This window comes from Ornithorhynchus anatinus, chromosome 1 (assembly GCF_004115215.2).
Source record: "Ornithorhynchus anatinus isolate Pmale09 chromosome 1, mOrnAna1.pri.v4, whole genome shotgun sequence".
NCBI classification, from domain to species: Eukaryota; Metazoa; Chordata; class Mammalia; order Monotremata; family Ornithorhynchidae; genus Ornithorhynchus; species Ornithorhynchus anatinus.
In genome coordinates, this window is record NC_041728.1 from 82,722,241 (window position 1) to 82,743,494 (window position 21,254).

Below are 21,254 nucleotides of genomic sequence, written 5' to 3' on the forward strand. Positions count from 1 at the left end.
AGTCAGAGGACCTGTGTTCTAATCCCAGCTCCAGTACTTTCCTGCTTTGGGATCTTGGACAAGTCATGACTTCTCTGAGTTTCAGTTTTCTCATCAATCGGATGTGGATTCGAAACCTGTTTTTAGTTTTTTATGGTATTTGTTAAGCACTTACTATGTGCCAGGCATTGAACTAAGCACTGGGGTAGGTACAAACTAATCAGGTTGGTCACAGTCCATGTCCCACATAGGGCTCAAAATCTTAATCCCCATTTTACAGAGGAGCTAAGGCCCAGATAAGCTAGGTGACTTGCCCAAGGACACACAGCAGGCAGGTGGCAGATCTGGGATTAGAGCCAGGTTCTTCTGTCTCCCAGACCTGTGCTCTTTCCACTAGGCTATGCTGCTTCTCTTCTCTTCCGCTACCCAGGTTGAACAGGGACTGTGACCAACCCGATTATTTTGTGTGTACAGTGGTTGGCAAGCATCATAATTAGTATCATTCCTGTAGTTTATTGTAAAATCCCTCTCTCGTGCTAGATAGTTCTTTCCTTGAAGCTAGAGATCCTGTTGGCTAGATTCATTGTCATTTCCCAAGCATTTAGTACAATTCTCGGCAACAGTGGATGCTCAAAAGATGCTACTGGTGGATTGAAGAGAGGAGTCCTCCCCACTACAGGTGCCCCCTTTATAGTGAGAACCCGGAGGTGAAACGGTGAGAGAGATATTAGGAACAGGTTGAAGACTGGAAGGAGACAGGCATCAAAGAGCTAATAGACCAGAAAGCCACCGTTCTATGTCCTTTCAGCCATGATTGGAAACTCTCAGGCCTAGCCAGAGTCCGGGTTGAGCAAGTCTTGGTAGGCCAGCTCAGAAAACTGTGGTGGCCATTGCCCCGGTGAAGTGGGCACCTACTTTCCCCAGCACAGCCTCCAGGCACAGGCTTTTTTCAGAAATGACTGCAGCCTGCTCAGCTCCCCAGCTTTTGGAGAGATCTGAAGGGACTGCGGTCCCCTCTGGTCTGGCGGAGGCAGTGAGATCAGATCAGTATTAATTGCCTACAGAAACTTTCCATCTTTGTGGTCCTCCAGGCTTCTTGTTTCTCCACTAATGCCCACCCCCACCCTCTGATTACTGTAGAGCAGTGGTGGAGGGGTCTTTCCCGTAATGCTCTGGTAGGAAGCAGCTAGACTGGAAGGTTCCAAACTAGATTGCTGGCCCATTCTAGGCCCATCCTTGTGGTGCTAGCTCTTTGGTTAGAAGTATTTCCGTGCTTATTTAAGTTTTTCCCCATTATCCAAAATGACCTGGGTTCAGTATCCCTCAAAATAACGTGGTTTAGAAGTATTGCATTCATTATTTCGCATTCATTTCTAAGTCTGATTGAGTTTACTGTCACTCAACTTTTGAAAGTTAATGATATTTTGTATGTCAGAATGACTCTGGTAACTTAAACAGAGGCTCTGAGTGTATAGATTTTGAATTGATTAATCTGTGATCAAAACATCTGTTAGAAATTGGGAAAAAAAATTTTTGTTTCATTTTGCATGCAAATTGGATTTTCCTTTCCACGGAAAAGCAAAACATACGCACGGTAAAAACAAAGCCCCTCAAATCTATATAAATTCTTAGGAAAAATGTATCGTAGCGTGTTTCATTCTTATTAAAATGATTCATCAGTCTATCATCAGTGCACAGCCGAAGTATCTCTAAACCATTCTGTTGAAATGCTATCGGAGCATTCCCTTGAGTAAATGATATATACCTTGGCGTTCTAACTGCTCTTGGTAGTTCTGCAAATGGAAGAGAGGAAAGCTTTGCAGCCAGATAATGAGAAAAACAGCTAGCAGTAATTGGTGAACAGTATTCTGTACCATAACGGGTCAAAGGAGTGAAGCAGTGAATTTAAAGCAGAAGTCAATCTTGAGTGAATGGAAGTAAATAGGTCTCTATTGTTTTCTTTCCCAGGGTGATATGTTCTTGTAAGTATTCTGTAGCCTTTGAAAGGCACATTGTAGACATACCAAATTGAGACCTCTTTGAAAATATTTGGATTTTTTTCCTACCTTTTTCCTTCTTACTTGTTTTTTTAGTCAGTCAAGCAGTGGTATTTATTGAGCAATAACAATGGGTAGAGCACTGTCCTGAGCACTTGGTAAAGTACAATAGAGTTCAGTTAGTAGACCGATCCATGCCCACAAAGAGCTTAAAGAGAAGCAGCATGGCTCAGTGGAAAGTGCGCGGGCTTGGGAATCTGAGGGCATGGGTTCTAATCCAGGCTCCGCCGCTTGCCAGCTGGGTGACTTTGGGCAAGTCACTTCACTTCTCTGTGCCTCAGTTCCTTCATCTGTAAAATGGGGATTAAAACTGTGAGCCCCACGTGAGACAACCTGATCACCTTGTATCCCCCAGTGCTTAGAACAGTGCTTTGCACATAGCGCTTAACAAATGCCACTATTATTATTATTATTATTATTATTATTATTATTAAAGTCTACAGGAGGAGGCAGGCATTAAAATAAATTTCAGATAGGGAAAATAGATATTGACTTATGTGCTGTGGGGCTGAGGCAAGTATCAGAATGCCCAAGGGGTACACAGCCAAGAGTAGAGTTGTTGCAGCAGAGAGGGCAGGTGGGGAAAATGAGGTCTTTGTCGGAGAAGGCTCCTGGAGAAGATGTGATTTTAGTAAAGCTTTGAAGGTGGTGGACTGCTTTTTTTTTTAATGGTATTTGTTAAGTGCTTACTATGTGTCAATCACTGTTCTAAGTGCTGGGGTGGCTACAAGATAATTATGTTGCACATGGACATATAAACCCCTGTGTGGGACAGGTGTCCAACCTGATTATCTTGTAGGGGCTCAACATGTCCACGTCCAACCTGGACTCACAGCCGTAATTCCTATTTTACAGATGAGGTAACTGAGGCCCGGAGTAGCCAAGTGACTTGCCCAGGGTCACATAGCAGACTTGTGGCGGCTCCGGGATTAGAACCCAGGTCTTCTGATTCCCAGCCTTGTGCTCTGACCACTAGGCCACCCTGCTGTGAAGGTGGAGGGAGTTTCCAGGCCAGGGGAAGGAGGTGGGCAAGGGGTAGGCAGGATGGATGAGATCAAGGTACAGAGATTGTTATGGTGATAGAGGAGTGTGTGGATTGAATTGTAGTTGGAGGTCCCAGAGGTAAGGTAGGAAGAAGGAGATTGCTGACTGAGTACCTTAAAGATAATAATAATTATGGTATTTGTTAAGCACTTACTATGTGCAGAGCTCTGTTCTAAGCGCTGGGGTAGATTCAGGGGGATCAGATTGTCCCACGTGGGGATCACATTTTTTAATTCCCATTTTTACAGATGAGGTAACTGAGGCCCAGAGAAGTTAAGTGACTTGCCGAAGGTCACACAGCAGACAAGTGGCGGAGTCGGAAATTAGAACCCACAACCTCTGACACCCAAGCCCGTGCTCTTTCCACTAAGCCACATTTAAGGACTTTCTGTTTGCAGTTAGATGGGCAACTAATGCAGACATTTTGAGAAGTGAGGAGATATGGACTGAATGGTTTTCAGAAAAATCTAGGCAGTAGACATTTGTCCCAGGCATAAACTACATTATTTTGAAAAGGACAAGGTCAGGCTCCTCCCACAGAGATTAAGTGGAGCTTTCTAAACCAGTCAAATGACAGTGTTTAGAGCAGAGGGCAATTCCAAGAATAAGTCTTCTAGAAGTTTGCGTTCTAATAACCGGAACAAATAGTGAAATATAAATAAAGATAAAAACACATGAGTAACACATGACAGAAACATATGCTTAAGAGACACAAAAAGCCCAAAATGACAAATGTGTGCACTCTTTCAGAGTGTTTCTGGAGTTTTGGAATTCTCATGGGAAAGTTTGTGGAAGAGCAGAATTATTAGTAGAAGTTTTGAAATTGATATGAATAACTGGAAGAGGAGCTTTCATCCAAATTGCTCTGATATTTAATAGAAGGGGAGGAATGTAAGTAAGAAAGGTTATTTCAGACGGTGCAGAATGCATGGGAATAAAATAGGAAATGAAGAAAGGAAAGAAGATGGTTTTCTTAACTTGTTGTGGGCAGGGAATTTGTCAACCAATTCTTTTGTATTGTACTCTCCCTAGAGTACTGTGCTCTGTGGACAGTAAATGCTCAGTAAATACCATTCATTGGTCAAATTTTGTAACCAAATATTGGAAATACGTAAGTAACTCTAGCAAGTGTGCACAGTCTCGTCAACAGCTGTTAGCTCGTTGTGGACAAGGAGCGTGAGTACTGACTCTGTTATATGGTACTCTTCCAAGTGATTAGTACAGTGCTCAACACACAGTAAGCGCTCAGTAAATTTGATTGACTGATTCAGTTGTACTTATTGAGTGCTCACTCTGTGCAAAGCACTATACTAATCGCTCAAGTGATACATTCCCTAGCTCGCTATTGCTCAACACCACCGGTCCCTACACTCCAGGGTTTCTCCTCTGCTTTCTCTCAGTTCTTCCTCTGTTCCGGTGGCAGGAATCCATTGGGGAGTTATTGAGGGCTGCATTGCCTTTGTGGTCAAAACAGGATGTGTACCACATCCACTTATAAGTTGAAAAGGATCATAACACATCACTTTAAACATCCAAAGTCAAATGGTGAGCAAATTCTAATTATGTTCAAAAATAGAACTCAACCCAACAATCCCGGTTATCAGACATTTCACTGGATTTGTGACCATAGTTAGGATGATAGCCAGAATTAAGATTTAGGATAAAGTTAGTGTATAAGATATTGACTGTTGATTGGTTGCCGAATTATACATTCCAAGTGCTTAGTACAGTGCTCTGCACATAGTAAGCGCTCAATAAATATTATTGAATGAATGAATGACTTGGCCAAAAACTGATCCGAGGTGATGAAGTGTTGATTTTTTGACTTGACCTTTAGGCATTTGTTTTTAATTTTCTTGTATAGTCAGAGAAAGGGTGGAAGCACCATAAGAATGGCGTTTGAAAAGTTCTATGCTATAGATGTTATGAAAAATATCTTATATCCTGAATTAAATTAACCTTTTAATCCGTCTTCCATTAAAAATGGGGAATAGCTAGCTAATGAACATATAAAAGCCTGTAAGTTAGATTTGTTTTATTTTACGTAATATTCAACTGAATTTATCTTCATCCTTGTTTTGATAACTTCAGAAATACCACATGCTGTATTTCTCCACAAATTTCATTGTGGCTGACTTAATAAACCTATACCTACCCCAGCACTTAAAACAGTGCTTGATACATAGTTAGCACTTAACAAATACCATAAAGGAAAAGAAAGTTAAACAACTTGCCCAGTGTCACACAATGGTTAAGTGGTGGAGGTGGGATTAGAGCCCAGGTCCTCCTGTCTCAGAGGCCTGTGCTTTATCCACTAGGCCACACTGCTTCATCTGCCCTCTCTGGTCACCACAGACACTGTGGTTCCCTCCTGCAGCCCTCCAGCTTATTTGGGCCACTTTCACTGCTGCTGCCAGTGCTGATTAACCCCCTGCCAGTCATAGGCAGAGTTCTGGGCCTGAGGGGTGGGAGAAGGGGGAGCCGGGAACAGGGAGAGTAGGTGGGGAGGGAAATGACTTACCCTCCTCCTGGTCTTCGGTCCTTTCTTTGCAGGTAAGACATGCTGGGTAAGTCAGGGTGAGTGCCTGTTTGTCAGTCTGATGCCCCACCTCTCCTTTTCTCTAGCCAGAAGTAGAGACCAAAGAAGACTGTGTTTAGGATTTTTCCTCCTCTTCATTAACAGTAATAATAAATAATGTTGGTATTTGTTAAGCGCTTACTATGTGCAGAGCACTGTTCTAAGTGCTGGGGTAGATACAGGCTAATCAGGTGGTCCCACGTGAGGCTCACAGTCTTCATCCCCATTTTCCAGATGAGGTAACTGAGGCCCAAAGAAGTGAAGTGACTTGCCCACAGTCACACAGCTGACAAGTGGCAGAGCCAGGAATCGAACCCATGACCTCTGACTCCGAAGCCCGGGCTCTTGCCACCGAGCCATGCTGCTTCCACAGTAGGACTGTGTCTCTCGATAGGAACTGTGGATTTTATAGTATATGGTTAGGGTTGCTGAAGGATATACTGGTATTTTTAATTTACTACATAGACCCCCATCCTGCTCCCACGTGACTGTTTTGAAGATTCCTGACAGTTGGCTAATTTAAAGTTTATAAAGTGCTCTGAAAAGCTTGGAGACAGGTACTAATATCAACATAAATTGCTAGATATATTCTGAGACTCGAGTCCCTCAGATGAGTGACTCAAACTGGATACCTGAGGCATGTAAGGAATCCTGGGGAAAGGCGCATAAATACTTGCGCGTTATGGATTGAGCCTCTAGCTATCATCATTCAGGTCGGCAGCTCTTTCTTATATTGCAGCAATTGCAGTCTTCTCAAAAACTCCCATAAAAATATTAAAGGACATCTTGGACACTTGGAATTTGCTGTTACATTCACTGTGCAGCAGAATCACTTCCTACTACAAACCTCCAGTGTCATTAGTACGTAATCTATAAAATTGGGTGAATACAGTTCAAGAGAAGCATCAGGAAAGACTATGCTTGAATTACATACTCAAATCCTTTCACAAGGCATGATAAACTCATCCTTTTTTTGTTTTGTTTTATACAATTTAAGCACTTACTGTGGGTTAAGCATTGTTCTAGGCGCTGGAGTAGTTTTGAAGTTAATCAGGTTGGAAACGGTCTCTGTCCCACCTGGGGCTCAAAGTCTAACTAGGAGGGAGAAGATCTATTGACTCCTCATTTTCTCTGTGAGGTTACTGAGGCACAGAGGAGATAAGCGATTTGCCCAGGGTCACTCAGCAGGCAAGTGGTGGAGCCGGGATTAGAGCCCGGATCCTCCGACTCCCAGGCCTGGGCTCTTTCCGCGAAGCCTTGCTGCCTCTGTAGAGGAATCCAGTTTATGGGCTTTTTATAGTTAGTTATGCATTTGGATGTGAGCTGCACTTTAAAAAAGGTGCAAATTACTGATAATGTGACAGTTACTAGTTTTTAAAAATAGTAACCGTAAAGAGATTCTGGTAACAAGAAATATCTGTTACAGTGTGATGTTAGCGAGTAGACCTTCTCCAAGGACAGGTGGTCCAAAATCAGGGAAAGAAAGACAGGAAGGGGAGTCACAGATACGTCCCACTCAATGTTCCTCACTCCTTTTCCCCCAGCTCCACCCCTCCCACCTTTCCAACACCTCTCATATCCCATCTTCCCACCGTCCCAACCAGATGATGATCTTTCACTGAGATGGCGACTGCAACTCGAGGGGAAGAAAAGGCATATGCAGTTTATCCCAGTTCTTCACAAGTTTTACCAGGCTGTTGATTTGGGACACAGTTGCTCTTGCTGTGGGCAAGTTGAGCCCTGGGACTTCAGGTATGGGGGAACTACCCTTTTCTATAAGCACCTCACCTAGGCTTGCCGAAACTCAGGCAGTCACTGCCAGGGGAGAGTGAGGATGTAGCGTGTGTCTGCTTGGGTTTGTGTTTTCTTGAGGGCAGTGTGTGACTGTTGTCCTGACCGTCTAGACCAGGAGCGTCCAAATCCCAGCTCTCCAGCCACACGCAGCAGCTCTTCTCTTCCTGGGCAGTCTGCCGTGAAAGGTTAAGGAATGCGTGCCTTATGGCAGGCTGAGACCTAGTGCTGCTGCAGTTCTCTGACGCCCTGCCCACGAGGGGAAGCAGCTCCCAGCCCCAGCCCTGGTCGCTGTCTCTTGATTATTCATTCAATAGTATTTATTGAGCGCGTACTATGTGCAGAGCACTGTACGAAGCGCTTGGAATGTACAATTCGGCAACAGATAGAGGCAATCCCTGCCCGTTGTTGGGCTTACAGTCTAATTGCGGGTTTACAGTCTAATCGGGGGCTTACGGTCTAATCGATTATGCCCCCAACCTGGCTCCCAATTCCCGTGTAATATATTAAGATGCCATGTTGAATTTGCTGACTTTTGAAGGGAAAAATGGCAGAGGTGAGGCATGAACACTAGTTGAAATGGTGATGCAGTAGAAGAAACACGGGTGAACCTTTTGGTCTTTCTTACCTCTCCTCTTCCAGACTACCGTGGTGCTGATGGTGTTAAACTGGCCACTCCCTCTGCTAACACCTTCCCTTCCCTGAATCCCTCAAAGGAAGAGAAGCAGCGTGGCCTAGTGGAAAGAGTGTGGGCTGGGAATCAGAAGGATCTGGGCTCCACCTCTTGTCTGCCGAGTCACCTTGGGCAAGTCACTTTACTGTTCTGGGCCTCAGTTACCTCATCTGTAAAACAGGGATTAAGATTGTGAGCCCCACATGGGACGTGGACTGGGTCCAACTCGATTAGCTTGTATCCTTAGGGAAGATATTCATATAGCCAGTCACTTATTACAGATTTCAAATTTTCAGTGCCAGAAGTGGGCATGGATAATTCAGGATAAACGTGGCATTTTCTATTTTATAAAATAAGGTTTTGCTTTTATAAGAACATTTAACCAATTTTCTTTTTCAGATATTCTCCCAAACATTAGAAGCACCCTCCCTCTCACTCCCCACCAACTTCCCAACCTCAAAAGTGTGGTATCTGTTAAGCGTATACTATGTGCCAGGCACTTTACCAAAGGCTGGGGTAGATACAAGCAAATAGGTTGGATACAGACCCTGTCCCTTGTGGGGTTCATAGTCTTAGTCCCCATTTTACAGTTGAGGCAGCTGAGGCACAGAGAAATGAAGTGACTTGTCCAAGGTCACAGAACACATAAGTGGTAGAGCTGGGATTAGAATCCAGGTCCTGATTCCCAGAACTGTGTTCTATCTACCAGGCCACCAGACCATTCTTCACTCTGCTGCCTGGTTCATTTTTCTATAAAAACCTTCAGGCCATGTGTCTCCTTTCCTTAAGAGCCTCCAGTGGTTGCCTAGTGGCTAGAGCACGGGCCTGGGTGTATAGAACGTCATGGGTTCTAATTCCAGGTCTGCAACTTGGTTGCCGTGTGACCTTGGGGCAAATCACTTCACTTCTCGGGGCCTCAGTTCCCTCATCTGTAAAATGGGGATGGAGACTGAGCCCCACGTGGAACAGGGACTGTGTCCAACCCAATTTGCTTGTACCCACCCCAGCACTTAGTACAGTGCCTGGCACATAGTAAGCGCTTAACAAATACCATTATTATTATTATTATTATTATCTAGCTCTGCATCAAACTTCTTCCCACTGACTTAAAAATACCTTGCCTCCTCCTAAGTCACCTCACCACTCTCCTGCTACAACCCAGCCCTCATACTTCTCTCCTCTAGTGCTGACCTCCTCACTGCGCCTCGATTTCGTCTGTCGTGCTGCTGACCTCTTGCCCGTGTCCTACCTCTGGCCTGGAACGCTCTCCCTACAGGCAATTACCCTCCCCTGCTTGAAAGCCTTATTGAAGGCACATCTCCTCCAAGAGGCCTTCTCTGCCTAAGCCCTCCTTTTCTCTTCTTGCTCTCCCTTCAATGTCACACTGACTTGCTTCCTTCATTCATCCCCCGCCGCCCCCCCCCCCCACAGCACTTATGTACAGATCTGTAATTTATATTAATATTGGTCTCCCCCTGTTGATTGTAAGGTAGTTATGGCTAGGCAATGTGTCTGTTACAGTGTACTCTCCCTATTAGTACGGTGCTCTGCACACAGTAGATGTAATATGATTAACTGAGTATCTACTTTAGTACTTAATATAGTATCTGGCACATAGTAAGTGCTTAACAAATACCTTAAAAACAGAGTAACCAAAACAAATGAATAAAGTAAACAATTTTGAAATTCAGCTATTATTAAATGTACCTTTGAAAACCATAGTTAAAAATGTTTAGATCTTATTATCCCTAAATTGCACCAGATCTTTCCACTTCAAAATTTAGCTCCCAGGAAGCTTCAGATTTTGGGGGAGCATTTTTGCTTTTCAGTACTGAACTCTGGATTAGTGATTCGAGGATATCACTGCGGAACAAATGCTTTTTCCCACAGAACTTTAATATCACTGTCCCCCGAACAACTACCCGCCAAACAAATAACTCTGGTCTCCCATAAACTGTTCACATTTCATGAGCATTTAATGTCTGTCTCCCCCTCTAGACTGTCAACTCATTGTGGGCAGGGAGCATGGCTCCCAACTTTGTTATATTGTACTCTCTCAAGTATTTAGTATAGTGCTCTGCACACAGTAAGCTCTAAATATTATAAATATCGGTCGATGAACACATTATTAAAAATCATCATTCATCCCCTCAGCCTTGAAATTATTGAATTTATATCATCTATCTACTAGCCAATAGGACCATTTCCATATATTCCATCTGGTCATATGCCAGAAGACAGTAAGGAACTTGGCTTTTTGTAATTTCATATTTTGGAAGCCACTTGGACCTTGCCGGACTGCGAGCCTACATAAAACCCACGATTCCTGAATAAGTAGCAATAATGATGTTCAGTAGGTACCCTAAAATATTTTGTAGTACGGTGTTAACAGCCAGTATTAAGACAGTTACAACATTATAATGAACTGTTAAGGTAACATTAAATATTTTGAGTGAAATACAATTTTTGAGTCTAACAAGGGCTTTCAGCACACTCCACATGCAAGCAAATGGGTTTATATAGCTCCAGTGCTTTTTCAGTGTGAGAAGTGTACCTTCAATTGAAGGCTTGATCTATTAAGAGTTATAAGAGTCCAAGAAATAATATGTGAGTTTATGTCTTCAAATAATCCCATGGATAATGGTGACTTTGCTGCTTTTTGCTCTAGGCCATTCTGCTGATATCCAGGCTTAACACATATAACAGTTCCTAGACCAAATTTCAGCCTGCTATAATTTATAGTTGTATTAAAAAATAGGATAGATTCTGACACTGGAGGGAACCTGCGTGTGGTTGAAATGTAGGTTTGCCTGAAGTCAGGATTTTTCAGACCATTAATACTATAGAAAAATTGCTCTTCGTTTCAATTTAAACCGATTTTAACAGAAAATTCCAGTGGTGAGCGAATAGCTGGGGTTTAGCAGGGTTCAGATATTATTGGGTGGCTGTAGTGGTAACTTTCACAGTTCTTCAAGCAGCCAAAATAATATAGACCCAACAGGCAGTATGCTACAGATCAGTTCACAGGGCCCCAAAGTGAGCGAGGCTTTTTTCCATACCTTGTTGCTTCCCATAAATTGGGTCCATAATGGAAAGCGGCCTCAGCCTGTTTGATTCAGCCATTCTTCTTCGTCGCTCTCCCCTGAAAACACCAAGTAGTCATCTCTGTAACTTCCTAAGGAAGGATTGGTAGACTGAATATTGCAAAATGAGAAGGAGTGGTAGGGCAAACCTTATTTCTCTCCCCCAGATCTATGTATAACAGGCCTCTTCTAGGTCCGGAGGTGGCCTAACGTAGTTTTTTGGGGGGAGGGGTTCCCCCTCATTTCTGAAGCTAACACCAGGGGAAATGCTGCTGTGCTTCAGTCAATCAGTGATATTTATTGCACACTTACTGTGCACAGAGCAATCTCCTAAGAGTTGGGGAGAGTACAATATAAAAGAGTAGGTAGAGGCCATCCCTTTCCACAGAGAGCTTATGGACAGAAGAGGGAGAGTGACTTTAAATTACAGATGACTGTGTACATAAGTGCTCTGGGGCTGGAAGAGGGTCAGTATCAAAGCATTTGAGGGTAAGTGTTTAGTTCAGTGCTCTGTAGACACTCCTTAGTTTTCAGGCTAACTATATTGTTTATTATCTATCTTTTTGTCCAATGTATATACTTTTGGAGAGCTTATTTCAAATTGTTCTGCGTTTGGTGTCTACTTGGTGTCAAGTGTCTGAATTGACACTTGGAAGGGATCATGAATTTCGGTATCTGAAATACTTTGTTTTACCTACTAGAATGTAAACTCGTTGTGGGCAGGGATCGTATCTACCAACTCTGTTATATTGTACTTTCCAAGTGCTTAATAAGAGCTCTGCACTGATTGATTTCCCATCAATTTTAATCTTTTACGTTAGAGTAATAAACCTAACATGGCCTCGTGCCCATCGTTGGGTAGGGATTGTCTATATTTGTTGCCGAATTGTACTTACCAAACGCTTAGTACAGTGGGTTGCACACAGTATGCGCTGAATAAATACGATTGAATGAATAGTGGCTGGAGCACGAGTCTGGGAGTCTGTAGGTCATGGGTTCTAATCCCGGCTCCACCACTTGTCTACTCTGTGACCTTGGGCAAGTCACTTCACTTCTCTGGGCCTCAGTTACCTCATCTATAAAATAGGGATTGAAACAGTGAGCCCCACATGGGACAGGGACTGTGTCCAACCTGATTTCTTTGTGTCCACTCCAGTGCGTAGTACAGTGCTTGGCATATATATAGTAAGCGCTTAACAAGCACCACAATTGTTATTGAGAAGCAGTTTGGCATAGCGGATCGAGCCTGGGCCTGGGAGTCAGAAGGTCATGAGTTCTAATCTCGTATCCACCACTTGTCTGCTACGTGACTGTGGGCGAGTTACTTCACTTCTGTGAGCCTCAGCTACCTCATCTGTAAATGGGGATTGAGACTGTGAGCCCCACGTGGGACCTAGATTTGCTTGCATCCACTTCAGAGCTTAACAAAGTACAGTGCCTGGCACAAAGTAAGTGGTAACAAATACCATCATCATCATTACCAATATTAATAATGAATTCCAGGTATAAAAAAAAACACTGGAAGAATCCTATGCCTAAAATGGAAATGAAGTCATCAGTAAGAAGCAGCGAGGCTCAGTGGAAAGAGCCCAGACTTGGGAGTCAGAGGTCATGGGTTCGAGTACCGCCTCTGCCACTTGTCAGCTGTGTGACTGTGGGCAAGTCACTTAACTTCTCTGTGCCTCATTTACCTCATCTGTAAAATGGGAATTAACTGTGAACCTCACGTGGGGCAACCTGATTATTCTGTATCTACCCCAGCGCTTACAACAGTGCTCTGCACATCGTAAGCGCTTAACAAATACCAACATTATTATTAAGGCAGTCCACTGGCATTGTGAGCAAGCTTCTTGTACCAGGTTTTGATTTTCTTAATTTCATGTTAGTTTTCCCCCAAGCATATGATTTTAATTAACATTAATTAAATGTCTAGTGTGGGATGATCAATATCAAGAATCTTCAGAGTTGATTCTGATATAAGCAGACATCAGTTTACAGGAAAAAAAAAATTTGAATTCTTGCTTGTGGCCAGAAGTCAACGCCAAACAGAATGACGGGAGGATCGGATGAGAACTTGTCATTTAAATAATGTTATTTTGACACTGCATAATGACCTATGCTGTAATAGTTCCATTTATTTTTAAAATTTCCTTTTAGCCACTATTGATATGGTAGGGTGGTATAGAGATGTCAGTTTTATAGCTCTGAAAATCTACTGTACATTTTTGTAAACTTACTTCAGTTGCATTTTGGCAGTAAAAAGAGCACAAAGATAATGCTCCCATTAAAGTGATCAACTACACATGTAGAAATAGGCTAGGAAGAATGTGAAAATGTTTTTTAGATGAAACCCATTTTCATGTATAAATTGCCTTTTGCGATTATAACTGCTTCACAATACCTTTGGGTAATTCTGGAGGTACTGTGCTGGAAACAGTGGTTGTGCAAGCTGTGATCCTAGAAAAGAATGTGTATAAATTGCTTGGTAATAGGTCTTGCTGGCTAGCATTCAGATGCTGTTTTTTATGAATCTCCTCATTTTTCTAGCAGCTTCTGCCTTCTAAAATAGAGTTGATTAGAACTTTAATTAAATCTTTTGCCCTTCGAGGTCTCCCTCGGTTTTTATTCTTAAAATGATTTGTTAGAGTGAATGAAAACAAAGACTATCTTTTCTCTCCCCTGTCACTTGGGACAGTGTGTCTTCAGGCCTCAGGACATTAATATTTCAGAAGTCACATTGGATAAACCTGAACAATGAAGGAAATTTAATTATTTTCTCATGCTTGCGATGTGAATGTATCCTGTTACATTTAACTTTTTTTATCCTGGTGAATTTCCTCATAAATCATTCACTGTTTTCTGATAAATCCTTTTACCTTTAGAAATACCAGCAGTGAAATTGAGAAGACAGATTGCAGCACTTGCTTCTTTCTTGCCTTGTTCTTCCTCTGGTATTTGGCTTTTCTAAGTGCTTCTGGATCTTTGGAAATGAATGTGTTTCTCTGCCTCTCTCCATTGCTTGGTTAATTCCAATTATCTGCTTTGATTTCCCTCTCATGTTATTCATCTGCTTTATACAGATGTCCTCTTCTGATGTTCTTCAGCCTTTGGCATCCTCTCCTTCTCTGCAAGCTGCTGCTGCTGAAAAAAGCAAATTGGAGGTACTGAGATCTCTAGTGACTTTTTTTTTCTAAGCAGTCTGCTTTTGATAATGCCCATTGTTAATTCTGCTCCATTTACTTTTCCGTCAGTTTTCTATGAAACTTAAGAAATGCTGTCATTGAGTTAGCCAGGGACTAGTGTTCTGTGTCTGGCAGAGACCTCCCACACTGATGAACCAATTCATCAGTCGTGTTTACTGAGCGCAGAGTTGGATGTTTGCTCTCATGAAAAATGATTAATGTTGTATTTTCCAACACCCCTAACTTTTTCCTCTAGTAATTCATCATGTATTTAACCCTTCCTGAACCATCTAACATTCATACCTTTCTCTTTGCATCCCTTCATGAAACTATCAATATTTTTGGTGGACAGGACTTCTGTTCACATTTCTTATGTTTTTCCAGTATATGCTACTGTTTCTAAGTGCTTGAGAGAAAACAACACCCTGTAACGCACAACACACAGTAATAAGACACACTTTCTCTACCTTTAGGAAACTTATAGTTTCATGGGGAGAAAAGTATTCACCAGTATGAAAACGGGAAGTAGCCTATAACAAGGCAATAGTGCAAGAAGAAGAAATAAATTGAACAAATAATTGATAAGCCATTGATATAAATACATGATATGCTTGTACCTATGAGTGCCGAGGAATAAAATATGAAGGGGTTTAAGGTGGGAGTTGGGTTGACACAGCTGAACTGGGATGTGGTGAATTTGGGATTGGTAAGAAGGGTGTTCCAGGCTGGTGAAACAGCATGAGTGAGGAGGTGGGGAAGGGAAAGCTGAAAAGGTATATTAGGAAAGGAGCTTGTTTCTATGTCTTTCCTGTCCATTTCCTCCTTTCTATCCATTTCCTTCATTTATTGAGCACTTAGTGCACAACACTGTACTAAGTGCTTGGGAGAGTACACTACAACAGAGTTGGTAGATACGTTTCCTGCCCACAACAAGTTTACAGTCTAGACTGCACAAGAAGCAGCATGGCCTAGTGGAAAGAGCATGGGCCTGGGAGTCAGAGGACCTGGATTCTAGTCCCGGATCTGCCAATTACTTGCTCTGTGATCTTGGGCAAGTCACTTAACTTCTCTGTGCCTCAGTCTCCTCAGCTGCAAAATGGGGATTCAGTACCTGTTCCCCCTCCTGTTTAAAACTGTGAGCCCCCCTGCGGGATGGGAACGTTTGGAGACAACCTAATTCACCTTTTTCTAAGGGTATATGTTAAGCGCTTACTAAGTGCCAGGTACTGTTGTAAGCACTAGGGGAGATACAAGTTAATCAGGTTGGACACAGTCCATGTCCCACGTGGGGCTCACAGTCTTAATCCCCATTTTACAGATGAAGTAACTGAGGCACAGAGAAGTTAAGTAATTTGCCCAAGGTCACACAGTAAGTAATTGGCAGAGCCGGGATTAGGATCCAGATCCTCTGACTCCCAGGCCTGTGATCTATCCACTATGCCACACAGCTTCTCTTGTACCTACCCTAGTGCTTAGAACAGTGTTTTATACTTAGTAAACTCTTAACAAGTAACGTAAAACAGAGCAGACTGTGAATGGCAAACACGGTACCTTCATCATTGGCGCGGTATATGGCACACAGTAAATGCTTCACGGTAATCTCCACTAGATTATAAACTCGAATTTGATTTTCTCTGGGTAGGGAGCATTCTCCTAACTCCGTTAAACTCTCCCAAGGACTGAATACAGTGGTCTGCCCAGGATGAGCACTCAGTAATTACCTTTGATTAATAATTATTTCATAAATTTAGATTATGCCCACTCTCAGCCTTTGTATATTTCCATGTGGCAAAGCCCTTATCTTTTTAGTCTTCTCATAAGGAAGCTGGTTCCTTCCTCCTGATCCTTTTGGCTCTTTGTTCCTCCTGTTGCTGACCACCATCTCCCATCAACAGTGTATTGGGGTTCCTGTAAGAGAACTCCTCAGAAAGGGAAAGAAACCTCCCATCACCCTGGAGTAATTACCAATCCAAGAACAAGGTAAGTCGAGAGGTCCACAGCGGGGCAGTTTATGGGCTTGCCTTTACACAGTGGACTTTACGGCGCAGTGGACTCCAGCTGACTGAGCAAAGATTATTGCCTCCAATCCCTCCAACATCTCTTCCCCCTCCCCGCTTCTACCCCAAAAGTAGGCTCCCTCGCTTCTGATGCCACCCTAGCGGGTACGAGATGTTCCTGAACTGCCTGCTTCGGAGCGTCCCCCGGTCAGGAGTCTTTGTAGTCCATACCAATAACTAGTATGACCTATGTGTGTGGAGAAGGTCTTTCAGAAAAATTGTGTGGGGGGGAGGGTGGTTTCCCTGCCCCTTTCATTTTGCCATCATCAGCAGCGTTCTTGGTGATGATGGGATTTTCTGTTCATGTTACAACTTGTTGTACTTTCTCCAGGGTGCTCCTTACCGCCAAAAATATCCCAATCCCAGACTCCTTATGTTTTATTCATTGCTGTGCTCCTAACCGCCCCACTCAGGCCTCCTGTTTTTTCCAGTGTTACCCCATACGTACAGTTTGAGGACCCCAAACATTATAGGAAGCAGCCGCATGCCACCCTCCCCTCCCCCAAACCTCAGTACTAGTCACCGTAACACCTCCTCCTCTTAAGGTCCTTTCTGAGTGAAGCATTCAGAATAATGCAGCCTATTTCTAGGGAGGCTGTATTACAAGGTTATGTGGGAGCAAACTAGATCTTCTTTTTTTTGTTGACGATGCCATTTCTATCGGTGCCCATCATTTGGTTAGCCCTTTTAGCTGCAGTCCCTTTTTTGAGGGTGTGGGAATTAAAACTCTACACTCTTGGCTTTCTTCTTTTCTTGCCGCTTTATGGGATCAGTTTTATTTATTTAATATGTGGATGAGTTTTGGCTAGTGTTAAAAACAGGTTTCATGAAAATATCATCATTGGCGTTTTTTGAGTACTTACTATGTACAGAACACCATACTGAACACTCGGTAGAGAGTACAGTACACAGTGGAATTGGCAGACACGTTCACTGCCCACAGTGAGGACAGTCTAAAGGGGGTGTCAGACATTAATATAAATATACGTAAGTGCTGTGGAGTTGAGGGTAAGGCGAACGTCAGGTGCCCAAAGGTCAGATCCAAGAGCATAGTTCCATTAGTTCCAGTTAAGAGACATTGAAAACACTTGACAATTGTTTAAATTCACCATTTACTCATCACACTGAAAATTTCAGGGACAGTATGCACTCTCTTTGTCCACTTTGCTAGTGGGATTTCAATTTTTCTGGAAAGCTATTTCCAAATAACCTTGTAGCATTATGAAAACATTATATTTTGTGCTGTGAAAGAATGCCATTCACCTTGTGGCCGTCAGTCAATCAATCAGTGGTATTTATTGAGCGCTTACTATGTGAAGAGGGTCATCCTGAGTGCTTGGGAGAGTACAGTACAACAGAGTCGTCAGACATGATCCCTGCCCTCAAGGAACTTAAAGTTTAAAGGGGGAAACGATTGAATTAAATCAATAATATTTAAAGATATGTACGTAATTGCTGTGGGGTTGAGAGCAAGGCTAATATCAGCTAATCACAGATTCCAGTATATTGGCGAGGCAGAAAGGAGAGGAAGTTGGTGAAAAGAGAGCTTAATCGGGGAAGGCCTTTTGGGGGAGATTCCACTTGTATTAATTCCTGGAAGGTGGGGAGAGTAGTGGTCTGGCATAAAAGGATGGGGAGGGAGGTCCAGGCTAGGGACAGGACATGGTGAAGGGGTCGGGGGTGAGATTGATGAGATTGGGGCACAGTGAGTAAGCTGGTGCTAGATGAGTGGAGCGTGCAGAATGGGCTATAGTATAAGATCAGTGAGGCACAGTGGGATACACCGATTTAGCACTTTAAAGCCAATGGTAAGGAGTTTCTTTCTGATGCGGAGGTGGATGGACAACCATTGGAGGTTCTTGAAGAGTGGAGAAGCATGGACTGAACGTATTTTCAAAAAAATGTCCAGGCAGTAGAGTGAAGTATGGACTGAACTGGGGAGAGACAGGAGGCAGGGAAGTCAGTGAGAAGGCAGATGCGGTAGTCAAGGTGGGATATGGTAGGTGCTTGGATCAGCATGCTAGCAGTTTGGATGGAGAGGAAAGAGTGGACTTAAGCAGTACTTTGAAGATAGAACCGATAGAATTTGGTGACAGATTGAATATGTGGGTGGAATGAGAGAGAAGAGTTGAGAGTAATGCCAAGGTAAAGGGCTTGGGATAGGGAGGATAGTGGTATTGTCTGCAGTGATGGGAAAGACGGGGAAGAATAGGTTTTAGGTGGGAATCTAAACAGTTCAGGTATGGACGTATTAAGTTCGAGGTACATCCCTAGAGATTTCCTGGAGGCAGGAGGAAATATGAGATTGCGGAGAAGGAGATAAATCAGAGCTGGAAGTGTAGATTTGGGAGTCATCTTAGTAGAGATGGTAGTTGAAGCTGTGGGAGCTAATGGATGTAGATGGAGAATAGAAGGGGACCCAGAACTGAGCTTTCAGGGTGGGAGACAGAAGAGGCTGTTGACTACCCACAGCGACCAATTTGTCATCCAGAGCAATCACCTATAGTTAATCTGCCAACCCACTCCCTTGTCTTCTTCAAAACTCATTATATTGATTTCTTTTGGGAAATTGAGCTCGATAAATGGTGGGAACAAAGAATTGGAATTTAGAGTTTGCCTATTCAGAACTAGCTAGGTATCTGGCCGTTGCCTCACTCATGTACTTTTTTTATTTTTTGCTTTTCAGTAAGACATCTGTAGCATTAACATTTGAGCTCCTGAGAGAAGACATTCGTTTGTATCGGCATCCGTCATATTTTGTTTTTTGTGGTTAAGATAATCATTTCTCAGATTTTTCATTGAGTTTGATATCTGGATTCCAAGAATCACTATGCTCTGTAATCTTAACCGATAACATTTGCTTTGCCAGTAACACAGAACATGACCTTTTAAAGCATAATGTGCACTTTCTTTGAAAAGACAACTGATTATGAAAATGTTGTTTTTGCAGAAAGAAAAGGAAAAAAAGAAGGAAGAGAAAAAAAGAGAGAAGGAACCTGAAAAACCCTCCAAACCCATTTCAGCGGAAAAGGTAAGGAAGGTGTTGTAAACCTAGTGAACTGATGATAGTAGTCCCAACTAACCAATATATACTTTATTCTAATTTAAATTGAGGATGCACTTCCCTGAATTTTCTGTCCATTTTATTATGAAATAAAGCAATTGAAATTGGATATTTCATTTAAATTTAAGCTAACATCGTACTTTTTCACACACAGTTTAATATTTTGGGGATGTTTTGACCCAAGTTGTATAGATGACCCACATCTAGAATTTTCTGTTACCCAGAATTTTTAAAAAAAAGCCAACATAAATGTACTGTCTCATTACTCATGGTGCCCCTAACTCGCAACTCTCCATGGATAATTATTTAATTATAAACTCTCCGGGCCCTTTGCTTGTCCTCTTTTTTCCATTCAGTGGCTTAGCATCATGCACTCAAGGATATAATTTCAAGGAGGAGGGTAAATCAAATCAGGCAGTATTATTATTGGTATTGATGTTGAAATAATGACAATATAGAAAAATATATTTTTGCAATATTTTCTGTACTCAGATATTTAAACCTTGCTGCAAGCAACCATAGCTCCTCGGGGGCAGGGATCATGTCTACCAACAGTCTTGAACTTTCTCCCAAGCACCTAGTAAGTGCTAGACGTGCAGGGAGCCCTCAAACATGATTGATTAATTTTAGCAAACTGCCAATGCTGAACTTTGTTCTTATAATAATCAAGGGCTGATTTGCATTTCTATGAAGAACTAGGGCCAAGAAAGGTACAACCAAAGGATTTTAAAAGCCTAACACAGAAGCGTCTATAAAATATATTCTTAAATGTTGACTGAAGAAAGTATGGTAACAAAGGTGATTGGTTTCTCTTCGTATGAAGAAATTCAGTTACTCTTAGTTAATATTTTGCCATGAAAAGTGTTATTTGTCTAAGGGTTACTGTCCACATAAATGTAATGCATGTGAATATGCATGATCTTGTCTGTTAGCCTCACAGGTTATCATACAAACTGCTGCCTCCAAATATTCAATAGTATTTATTGAGCGCTTACTATGTGCAGAGCACTGTACTAAGCGCTTGGGATGAACAAGTCGGCAACAGATAGAGACAGTCCCTGCCGTTTGACGGGCTTACAGTCTAATCGGGGGAGACGGACAGACAAGAACAATGGCACTAAACAGCGTCAAGGGGAAGAACATCTCGTTAAAACAATGGCAACTAAATAGAATCAAGGCGATGTACAATTCATTAACAAAATAAATAGGGTAACGAAAATATATACAGTTGAGCGGACGGGTACAGTGCTGTGGGGATGGGAAGGGAGAGGTGGAGGAGCAGAGGGAAAAGGGGAAAATGAGGCTTTAGCTGCGGAGAGGTAAAGGGGGGAATGGCAGAGGGAGTAGAGGGGGAAGAGGAGCTCAGTCTGGGAAGGCCTCTTGGAGGAGGTGATTTTTAAGTAAGGTTTTGAAGAGGGAAAGAGAATCAGTTTGGCGGAGGTGAGGAGGGAGGGCGTTCCAGGACCGCGGGAGGACGTGACCCAGGGGTCGACGGCGGGATAGGCGACACCGAGGGACGGCGAGGAGGTGGGCGGCAGAGGAGCGGAGCGTGCGGGGTGGGCGGTAGAAAGAGAGAAGGGAGGAGAGGTAGGAAGGGGCAAGGTGATGGAGAGCCTTGAAGCCTAGAGTGAGGAGTTTTTGTTTGGAGCGGAGGTCGATAGGCAACCACTGGAGTTGTTTAAGAAGGGGAGTGACATGCCCAGATCGTTTCTGCAGGAAGATGAGCCGGGCAGCGGAGTGAAGAAT

General features: G+C 42.9%; 1 protein-coding gene across 2 annotated transcripts in view; it reads left to right on the forward strand.

Moving 5' to 3' along the window:
• The window catches only part of SMAP1 (small ArfGAP 1), a 207,727-nt gene that overhangs the window by 125,135 nt on the left and 61,338 nt on the right, over window positions 1-21,254 (forward strand). Inside the window, exons 5-6 of one of the 2 annotated variants that reach the window (XM_029058865.2) lie at window positions 14,286-14,366; window positions 19,395-19,475. In XM_029058865.2, the coding sequence (XP_028914698.1) occupies window positions 14,286-14,366; window positions 19,395-19,475 (162 nt within the window). The remainder of the gene's footprint in view (window positions 1-14,285; window positions 14,367-19,394; window positions 19,476-21,254) is intronic. The other variant, XM_029058866.2, reaches the window with a different exon arrangement.